This window comes from Aulonocara stuartgranti (genome assembly GCF_965226115.1).
Source record: "Aulonocara stuartgranti genome assembly, chromosome: 12".
Lineage (NCBI taxonomy): Eukaryota > Metazoa > Chordata > Actinopteri > Cichliformes > Cichlidae > Aulonocara > Aulonocara stuartgranti.
The window spans coordinates 13,646,538-13,657,755 of NC_138948.1; the positions used below are offsets into that span (position 1 = coordinate 13,646,538).

Genomic DNA, 11,218 nt, shown 5'->3' on the forward strand with positions numbered 1-11,218 from the left:
ATATAGAAGCACAATGTGAATGTGCTTAAGTAAAAGCAACTAAGTAATAGAGCCAGTACCCTAAGCTTATAACGTAGAATGTAGATACTATAAGGTGTGAAATTAAATTATGGAAAGGTATAATAGTGAGCAAAAAAAATAACAACCCTCAAACAAAAGAAGTCTGGGTTCATCCCTCTGAACATTATGTATCCAATTGAAATATCCTTGAAATGAAGTAGGCTGCAGCTTTTACAGATGAGCAACTCTGCTGACCTTCATATAGAGGATGCAATATGTGAAAGGGACAAGATGGACACAGAGCACTTTTAGATGGAAAATGCAGAGGCCTTGCCATTATTATTTCATGGATATAAGGTAAAAAAAAATAATTAATTACAACATCTCACCATTAGCAGAATAGAATAGAATAGCCCTTTACTGTCATTGTACATGTACAACAAAATTATGGATCAGAGGTCCATACTCAGTTATTGACATTTGTATGTAGAGTTTTCTAATATTTTAGGTTTAAATATAGAAAAATAAGTATCTATGTTATCTATGATTACGTTTGCATAATTTTCAAATACTGGAATCTCAGGATCGAAAAAAAATCTTCTCTTTGAAATCTACTTTTAACACACTGGAGTCAAAGGTTTTTCACAGAATATTTTGAATGTCTGTTCATGACCCAACAAATCAGGGAGCACTGTTATTAAACTGAAAACTATCATTTTCCATCTATTTTTAAGGGGGGAAAATTAATTTAATCAGGACATAAATTATACAAAATAAAGTGTAAATAACACTGGAAGGTTAAATGTATTGTGCCACTGATGTGGATCATTTTTTGCCATGAGGAGAAAAAAGTCACTATGACAAATGACCTTTAAAAATGTACTGGGAAGTTCCACTGATTCTTTACTGGCAGAAAGGTATAGCAAAACAACAAACTTAACTGTGGCAGTGTTTTGAATGTTTTCTACCTGCGTAGGATGTAGTTAGTAACACCTCGAGTAGTTAGTACATTGGATGGATAGCCTGATAGAAGAGTTCGTGGTTGGCAAAAAAAAAACAAAAAAAAAAAACAACCTCAAACTCAAAAAGAGTGCATAAAAAATTAATAAGATTGTAATTGTCTGTAGTGGCTTCTTTAAGTACAAACTATGGCAAGAAACACATAAGTATTAATGAACAGGCAGCTAAATCCACTCAAAATCTGCTTACTAATAATGTACTTTGTTGACGAAATTTGAAGTATGTCCCTTACAGCGTGCTGTAGCTCAGCCGGCTAAGCTATGTAGCTGTTTTGTGGCTAATAACAGATCGCTGCTAGTAGCTTTTTTCCTAATGATTAGACACGCAAAATAAAGACTCAAAGCGGGAAAGTGTCAGCAACCAAGCAAAGTGAGTTAATTTTCATTGGTTTAGTTTGCTGTGGAAATGTTAACACTGTCAGTCTCACCCAAGTTTAAATATTAGCTCATTGTTAGCTGTTGGTTAGAATACAGCTGAATTCATAACAGATTTTACATGTGACCAAGTAGTTTTCAGTTACATGTAAAATCTATTTTACAAGTCTATTCTAACCAAAAGCTGCAGCGATACGTTTGACAGTGTCCCTGAAACGATTGCGTTCTTGTTCAGTCATTAATAGCTTTGTATTAAAAATATCCTTAAGTGGTGAAAAAGTGGCGATGTTCTCGGTTTAGTTATTTTCCTACAAGAAACGGAGAGACATTGATTTGTCTGTTTTAGATCATACATTGAAAACAATCAGAATAGTTGTTGATAACTGTTTTTGACTCAGCTATCGGTGAGCTGTTATTAATTCTGATTGTTTCGACTGTCTTAATAATGATTGTACGAGTTGAAGTTATTTATCCACTAAACGTCTGGTCAGAGAGAGAAAAAAAATCATACATCATTATTTATCAGTACCACAGACGTTCAGTTCAAGTCAGTTCCGTTTATAAAGCGCTAAATCAAAACAAAAGTTGTCTTAAGACGCATTGTATTGTAAGATAAAAACCCTGCAATAATACAGAGAAATCAGAGAAAACCCCAACAATCATATGACCCCCTATGAGAAAGGGCTTTGGCGACAGTGGGAAGGAAAACTTCCCGTTTAACAGGAAGAAACCTCAGTGGAACCAGTCAGAATCAGAATACTTGATTAATCTCAGAGAGGGGCAGCCATTTGCCACGACCTGTTGGGGTTGAGTTGATGAACATAGGACAAAAACACGCTGTGGAAGAGAGACAGAGGTTAATAATAATTAATAATTAAATGCAGATAGGTCTATTAACACATAGTGAGTGAAAAAGGTGACTGAAGAAGAAACGCTGAATGTATCATGGAAATCCCCCAGCAGCCTAGACCTGCAGCGTAACTCAAGTTCAAGGTTCTTTATTTGTCACATGCATAGTTATACAAGTATAACACACAGTGAAATGTAACCTGACATGCTCCTTGGCGGGGGGTAGAGGAAGAACATTATATATATATAGTATATACATTAGGTGAATGTGCAGTAGTAGCAGCAAGCAAGCAGGGAGGATAACTAAGGAAGGATTTAGTCACCTGATCCAAACCTAACTATATGCTTTATCAAAAAGGAAAGTTTTAAGCCTAATCTTAATAGTAGAAAGGATGTATGTCTCCCTAATCCAAACTGGAAGCTGGTTCCACAGAAGAGGGGCCTGAAAGCTGAAGGCTGTGTCTCCCATTATAATGTACAGTGATGTAAGACAGAGAAGCCGTTTGATGGAGAAGTATAGAGAAGGTCAAAACGATCTGCACTCATAGTCCACGTGGACTATGATGTTTGGACAAGAGTAAGAGTAGTTATATCAGATTAACAGGTCAGGTTGAGCTGTTTGAAGAGGTAAGGCTGAGATCCTTTGGACATGTGCAGAGGAAGGATAGTGGATACACTGCACAAAGTATGCTGAAGATGGAGCTTCCACAAAGGATGAAAAGAGGAAGACCACAGACAAGGTTCTTGATGTAATAAAATAGCTCATGCAGAGGGTTGGCGTGATAGTGAAGGATGCTAGAGATGGGGTGACATGCAGGCACGTGGTCCAGCATACAACCTCTAAAGCAGGGGTCCCCAATCCCAGTCCACGTGGGCCGGTGTCCCTGCAGGTTTTAGATCTCACCCTGGGTCAACACACCTGAATCACATGATTAGTTCATTACCAGGCCTCTGGTAATGAACTTCAAGACAGCTGAGACGGTAATTTATCCATTTAAATCAGCTGTGATGGATCAAGGACACATCTAAAACCTGCAGGGACACTGGCCCTCGTGAACTGGGATTGGGGACCCCTGCTCTAAAGGGAGCAGTTGAAAGAAGATGAAGAAGGAGAAATGTTTGGCTTTCCCTTTAATAAATTAATTAACTGCTAAATCATGTGTCTTATTGTTAACTGACTAATGATTTCAGTCCTATCTTGGAGGCAGTCAGAAATGAATTATTGAATTCAATTGAAATACAGCTCAAACATATGTGCAAATCAGGGTCTTTCCTCTTCATCGTAATAAATACTTACTGTATAATAATATTGTTGGGAATTCCAATGACGTATGACTTTAAATGTTAAATAGCCTGTGCTTAAAGAACAAACACGTCCTGTTGTGCTTATTGTTAGTGCATTCAAAGTTCAGGCTCTTTCGCTAAATGTCCATTTTATGTTATTATAATGAAAAATTAAGCTCAGGTCATTCAACTTAGTGTTAAAAATCGTTATTGAGAGATGATTATGAGATGGAAGTGTAAACACAGCAAATATATGTTTACCTTCTGAGTTGGGGTTCATGAGCTCTATTCACTAAATGGCCCATTTTGCTGTGACCTATAAGTTTTGTGTAAGTGACGTCAGAAAACGTTCATAACTACAAACTGTTTCTCTTTACAGATTGGAGAGTATGGTTGTGAATCTCTGCTTGCCACATTTTCACACGACAGCTCATTGTAACAAGGTGAGATATATTTTATAGACCTGCCACATAAAGGTACCCTCCCCTCCCCTCCTTTCTTTTTTTTATTTAACTATTTTATTTTTTGTTTTTTAAAGTCCAAGAAAAGGCTTGATATGTTTTTAGATAAGCAGTTCAAAGCAGCGCAGACAGACGCAAAATGACACAGGAAGTGGAGGACAGTAATGTAAAAATAAAAATAAATAAAAAACCGGTGGGATAAAGTGCTGTGTGGGAGACTGAATCACAACCGTCCTTGTGTTCTTTTCATTGGTATTTTTTAATCCGATCATGGCTGTCTTTTTCATCACACTCAGAGGATTAAAAAAATGAATGTTATCACCTTCAAGAAAACAGTTTCTTTGTTTTTTTTATTCCACATGTGCCTTATTTATGTCTTTTACATGGCTTGTTCTCATTTCATATGAGCTTTCCATGTTTAACCTTGTGATGACTCTCTCATGAGCATGTGAGGCATGTGTACTGTAATTGTTTTCAAATTTTCTCATATCTGCTGTCAGTTCGATTCAGTTTTATTTCTATGGTGCTAAATCATGACAGTCGCCTCAAGAAGCAGTCAATCCTACATTACTATAACATAATGTAGCTTTTCTCTGTACATTTTCAATTTCAAGCTTTCCCTGAAAAACACTGACACCAGTTTAATTTTCTTCTCCAGCTGTGTGCAGATGGCTATGATGTCACAAATCTTGTATCAGCTGACCCTGCCCTCCGCAGACGTGGCTTTAAGCTGGAATATTTCCTTCGTCCACCTGTACAGGTAAGATTTCACTGTCATACTTTGGAACTTGACACTCAGCATTTTTTCCTAAAATGTGTATATGTCTCATTAAATAATAGGTACCAGTAGAAGTAGTATTTGGTACTGAAAAAAGTACCACTACCTTTTATTTAAATAATAACCGCTTGAAAACAGGGAATTTGGGGAAAATGTGCAGGTCAGGAAGACACTGAGGAAGAGTAGCTATTCTATCTCATGTATTATATTTTATCTATGGTTTTTTGTTTGTTTTGTCATCTTTTTGACTGTATTTTTGTTTCCAAACATTAATTATGTAGAGTATTATGTTGATGGGGCTGAACACGGATATCCAACTGTAAAGTTTATTTTTATTCTTGTTACAAGCTTAAGATTTGAACCCCTTTAAACCAGAATGCAGTAGGTGTTCTAAAGAGGTCTTAATATGCTTCCTTTTCCTTAAGTCTGTTATATCATCTCTTTTGTTCATTTGAAAGCTGTGCAGGTTATTTTTTTCCTCATAGAAAACACCGCTCATTGACTGAGCACCCAAAGTGTATTTGTAACATAAGCCAAAAATGCAACAAAAGGGTAAAAAGCCAAAAATGGCATTCAAAAGGAAAGTCAGATTTACTAAATGTGCATACACACCTGCATGTATTGTTCCCTTCATGAATCACGCTTCAATAGGAAATGTGTGTTCAGCCTCTTTGTGCATAGAAATCGAGATTAGTAGTTCTTACCATCATGTTTTTCTCTGGCAGCGATGGTACATTTGTATGTTTAAAGCAGTCAGTTTAAACAAAAACTTTCCCACATTGTTGCAATGAACTGTGGTATTCTCCACTGTGGGATGTCATATGATAGTTTAACTTTCCTGAATATGATTTATTTATTTGAGTTTTTATGGAGAACATATCCTGTATTTTGATGAGGATTCATAATGCATTGTAAGAGTCACATTTAAAAAAAAACTAGGTATGATTATTATAGTAATGTGTTTATATCCATACCTTACACATTTTTCTTCTGTTCCTTCAAGGTGACATTGAAGTTTGGTTTCCAGGTGGAGCTGTGTAGGGTGGATGTTGAGTTGTGGCCCTGGGGTATGGACAGGGGACAGGCTTGCAAGAAACTGGAGATCAGCACCAGTTCTGATCCGTTACCTTCTACAGGCACCAAAGATTTTCCACAAAAGAAACAGATACAGGCGAAAGATCAGAATGCAGCGAATAGACGAGAACTTCGAAACCACGAGAGTAAATCTCAACAGAGTAACAGCCACCAGTGGAGTCTTCAGGCCCAGCAGTGGAGTGAAGTGACTCCAGGTGAGCCTCAGAAAAGAGGCTGCATGTTCAAACATCAGACAAACACGGAATCCAGCAATTCTGAGCCAGAGTTTAAACTGGTGGCTCGTTGCGAACTAAAGGAGGAAACCAAAGTCTGTTTCACACGTTCAAATTTTTGCCCCAGGGCCCCGTTTCTGTCCTCGCCTCCTCCACAACCTGCAAACTGTCTGCAAGAGGAGCTATGGAGCCGAGGTTTGCTCTCGCTCGGGGCTGTGACAAAGCTTCGTGTAACCATGCCTTATGGTGGTGCAGCATCATCTCTGGGGCTGAAATCTTTGACTGTGTGGGGACAACCTGCTCGCAGCTGCTCTGCAGAAGAAGTGGAGAGGATCAAAAAAGTCCACGAGGCCAGTGAAAGACGGCTACAACAGCCTGCATTTTTTGCACCTCCTATCAGACAAAGCAAACAGGGACTGCAAGAACCTCCAAGGTATTTGTGTAATTTCAAAAGTAGTAGAACTAATTATCGGGCTGTCACATCTATACTGTTGGTTTTATAGATTATGTAAGTATTGATGTGTGCCAATATGTCGTTTACTTTGGTAGTCATTCCATCCCAGAAGAATTCCTTGATCCACTCACACAGGAAGTGATGATGCTCCCTATGCTGCTGCCCAGTGGTGTATCAGTGGACAACTCCACTCTGGAAGAGTACCAGAAGAGGGAAGCCACGTGGGGTAGACCCCCAAATGACCCTTTCACCGGTGTACCATTCACTTCAACTTCCCAACCTCTTCCTAACCCCCAACTGAAAAGTCGCATTGACCACTTCCTGTTGCAGAAAGGAATGACGAGGAGGGATGGGATGTTGGGGAGAGGAGTTACAGGAGACAATACACAGGCCTCAAGACTTCTAGCCTCCAAAGTACACGAACATTCTCAGAGCTCTCTGTGCCTCAGTAAAAGCTCAAACAGTGGTGCTGCTGAATATAATGCTGACACCAGAATCACAAACAGGACTGTGAAGATAGAAGATGCAGGGTCAGGACCTTTGTCAGATAATAAAAATCACACATCTGATGCTGAGCCTTTAAGTACAGGTAATAAATCAGCATTAGACAGGAGAAAGAAACGAGATCTAAGTGATATTTCCAAAGAATCCAAGGACACATTGACACCTGAGAGGGAACTCCAAACAAAAAAACTAAAAAGTGATGCAGTTTCTGGTGAGTATAACATGTAAACATACAAACCAGGGGTGTCAAACATAAGGCCCAGGGACCAGAATTGGCCCAATCCAGCCAATTGGATGGCTTTTGGAACATGTACCGGTAGTTAAACTTCTTTTCTGGAGTTTTACTGGTTTGGCCCATTTAAGATCAAAGTATGTGGACCGACATGTAAAATGAGTTTGACATCCCTGATCTAAACCATATCCATGCCATTTTTTCAGTTTGTCTTGATTGTTGACTTCTCTGCTGTCTTCACGTTTGCTTCCTCATTGTGCACCTTCAGTTCCGAGCTGCAGCTCCCACGAGCAGCGTTTATCTGCTAGTCTGGATGAGGCCCTCTTCTCTGCCCTGCAGGGCCGGCCCTCCTTCACTTCAAATTTGCCCCAGAAGCGGGTTAGTCCTGACTCTGAAACGCTGAATACCACCCAACAGCGCCAGAATTCAGGCTTCCTGAGCAGTTCTACAGGTAGGATTTGCACCCTCTGATACATTTGAGTAAATACTATTCCCTAAGTATATGACTGTTGAAATATAATAAAGAAATCTGGAGAAGTTGTTTAGAAATCTTGTTTTTGGTGTAGTCAGTTTTGATTCATGTCAGTTAGAAATAAAACAGAGGTGTGAAACCATACATAGAAATTTTTCCGACCACTTCACTGCTGCTTACCTCTGTTCTGAATAACTCAATTTTGTGTTATTACAGTGGAGAAAAAAATACTGAAAAAACAAACCTTGAGCCTATGTTCAAGTTTAAAGCGCCAGTGAAGTGGGAGAAATGCAAGTGTTCAGTTTTACTTGATACATTTGTAACATAAGAACCAGATCTCTATTGTTTCCCTGCTGATCATTGCCACAAAAGACAAAACAAACATGGTGTTAAATTTCTAGAGTGCTGTCACGCTTTCTCATTCAATGCTTAACCAGAGTTGCATTTACATTCTTTAAATGTTTTTCTGTATTGCTCTCCCTTTGTAAAGCACTCTGAGTGACCTTATATCCAAATCAGTTTGACTTCATTTAAATTGGTTTAATATAATAAGCAGTGCCCCAAATGCTACCTGGCTACAGAACATTGCTTAAAATTTTATGGCAGAAGTATTTAAAGTTTGTTTGAAATTAAGTGAGTATTAAGTGATTCTCCCTCGCCCCATCTTTGCTTAATAGGTGAGAAGATGTGCTCTGCGTGTTCCTGTTCTGTGTCCCTTTACTCCACCTCAGCATCATCCGTCTACCGTCTGAGCTGTGGTCACTTGCTCTGCCGCGCCTGCGTGCAGAAGGAAGCCAATCCTCTGAGGTCGGCCACTACATCAACATCCAATCGTATTGTGTGCCCAACCTGCCAACATCCCACCCCACGTGCCCTCATCACACGGGTGCATCACTAACATAGCATAAGAATCCAACCGACACTTACAAATTGAAGACATGATTGTATTCCAGATGTTTAAGTAAAAAGAAAAAATTTGCAACTGGAAATTCAGGATTTTATTTATGGACCGTTAACTTTTCTTGACAGTACCTTATTACCCTTTTTGTAAGCATGACATCTTTACACTGTAAGTCTATTTGTCACGTTATAACTACTGTTTTCACAACCACTCCTGTTAAATTGTCTGTTTCTCATTTGTTGTTTTATTGTATTATTTTGTATATTTTTGCTCACGTGGATTAAAGATACCTCAGATCTAGCAGTGAATTGTATTTCTTCACATCTTCTTACACTCATATTGTCACAATATCAGATCACACAGGCCTGTTTTATTAATCTCCACAGATCAGGAAAGGACATCTCTGAAAGCAAAGACCTTTGCAAATATTGTAAAAAATATAGTGTGGATAAAGTCCTGTTCTTTATCTCCTCCACCCCCTCTTTCTTTCTTTTCATCAAGCGCTGAAGTGTACTTGCAGCCTTGGGTCTGCAGTCTTTGTGTGGCCGCTCTCTACGTGGATGCATTTGACTAGAAAATGTTTGGGCACAGAAGCAGGAGACCAAAAGAATTTAAGTAGAAATTGAGTCCAACCAAGGTTATGTGGTCATTGTGAAGAAGGAGACAGTGTCGTGTTCAGCTGACCTCCTGATGTCATGTGTTCTGTGTCCTTATCTCTGTTCCTTGCCTTGTTTTGCTGTCTTAAATGGGTGAACGCAGGCAGAAGATGGAATAATAAGAACATCCAGACACATCATGTACTAGTTCTAAATATATTTATGTGATATTAACAATAACCTTTATGTTGGTATTTCAGGTAGTATGAAATACTGACACTAGATTACATTAGGTTTCAGGTTTCTTTTTAAGGAGCAGTTTTACGTTAGGAGGCTGCACCTCCTCCTTGCCCATGTGTTCTTTCACTACCCTCTGAACTCTTGAAGCTAATTACCCTTTACAAGCCTGAGTTATTGTGCACAGAAGGGTTAAACGGAGAAATGTGAGGCAAACAGTATTTAGTTGGTGTTCACCATCACAAATAGCATAATCTGTATGTTGCTTTCCTTGACAGCATTAAGCTTAATCAAGGTCGTGATCCTGTATCCGCTCAGTAAGAGAAAAGACAGGAGTCAGTTCTGCATGTGAAATGAAGACATGGGCTTCACTGTTTCTGTCACAGGCTGGGTCTCCGACCCAGCACTCTGAGTTTTCTTTGTATTTGTCTCATTTTGTTATGTGATCAGTTTTGTGTTATTTCCTATTTTCCTTTAGTTTAGGCAGTTATTGTTCTTGGTTTTCTATGTTTTGGGGTTTTGTAATTATTCATCACGTATTAGGTCTGTTAAGTTGTGTTGTCATGTTTTAGTATTTCCTGTTTTATTTTGACAATGTCATGTGTTCTTTGTTCATTGTATTTAGCTTTCTCTCCTGGTCCTGTCATTAGGTTTATGTCTGTCAGCTGTTCCCCCATGTGTCCCCACTTCCCCTGATCACCTCATGTCTGTATTTAAGCCTTTTGTTTTCTTCATGCCATTGTCGGTTCGTCTGTTTATCTCACCAGGGTCACAGTCTTAGTCATGGTCTTTGTTTATTATTTTTCCACCACAGTCATAGTTTAGGTTTTGGTCTCAGTACCATTTAGTATTTTGTTTCTTAGTGTTTTGCCTGTTTGTTTTTGGTCTCTTGGTTCATTTCCCTGCCGTCATCGCATTAAAGGTTCACCTTTCTGTTAATCATTACAATTCCTCGTCATCATCTGCTTCTGGGTCCTGTTTCCACACACATCGGCGCACCCCGCCGTGACAGTTTCCGATACAAGTGGTGGTTAAAGTGCTTAAATGATACTGAATCACACTGTATTAGTCAAAGTCACTGACTTTATACACTTATTAGACAAAAACTTTGCTTATGTTGTGAACTCTTATTGTTTGTAAACTTTTCTTATTATACACCGTATTAGAGGCATCAAGAAATTTCTGCAGAAGACTAAAACTGCCATAAATACAAGTAAACATGTGACTTAATAGATCAGTTATTATACCACTAAATGAATGAAAACATACTAAGAAAATTAATATTAGCATTGATTAATCTGAAAAATGTGAGAAATGTATTCTCTCTGGTAATTCTTCACTGGAAACAACCATTTACTTTTAACAGAAAATTTCTTAGGTACACTCTGTAACTACCAGGTGCCATGTCGTCACATGTTTTAAGGTTTTATTTGTCATATACAGGAAATAATGGCACGTAACTACCAGTAATGGAATTCTTAGGCTCAGAGCCCTCTCAATATTGCGCATAAGCAATGCCTAGATATAAATAAGAAAAAGTATAAAAATAAAGAAAATATATATTTATAAAAAAGACTACAATAAATAAATACAGAATACTGAAATACTGTAGCAGCTGTAGTGCAGAGATAGTGGCATATAAAAGTACAGTGTGTATAGTGATTGTGCAAAATAAACTGTTCAATATTTCAGCAATTCAGTAGCCCGATGGCTTGTGGGTAGAGACTTCATCCCTTCATAATGGGATGA

At 38.5% G+C, this 11,218-nt stretch overlaps 2 protein-coding genes across 4 annotated transcripts in view; one reads left to right on the forward strand and one right to left on the reverse strand.

Moving 5' to 3' along the window:
• Nucleotides 1-11,218, reverse strand: part of smyd1b (SET and MYND domain containing 1b) — a 432,389-nt gene that overhangs the window by 24,213 nt on the left and 396,958 nt on the right. The window lies entirely within an intron of this gene.
• Nucleotides 319-8,927, forward strand: ubox5 (U-box domain containing 5). 2 transcript variants are annotated; one of them, XM_082555806.1, is made up of 7 exons: nucleotides 319-357; nucleotides 3,907-3,970; nucleotides 4,647-4,748; nucleotides 5,770-6,506; nucleotides 6,623-7,242; nucleotides 7,532-7,714; nucleotides 8,413-8,927. In XM_082555806.1, exons 1-7 carry the CDS (start codon nucleotides 320-322, stop codon nucleotides 8,631-8,633), a joined length of 1,965 nt encoding a protein of 654 aa, XP_082411932.1. In that variant the 5' UTR covers nucleotide 319; the 3' UTR covers nucleotides 8,634-8,927. The 2 variants fall into 2 exon arrangements, with proteins under 2 accessions (XP_082411932.1, XP_082411933.1); XM_082555807.1 differs by lacking the exon at nucleotides 319-357 and adding an exon at nucleotides 1,073-1,389.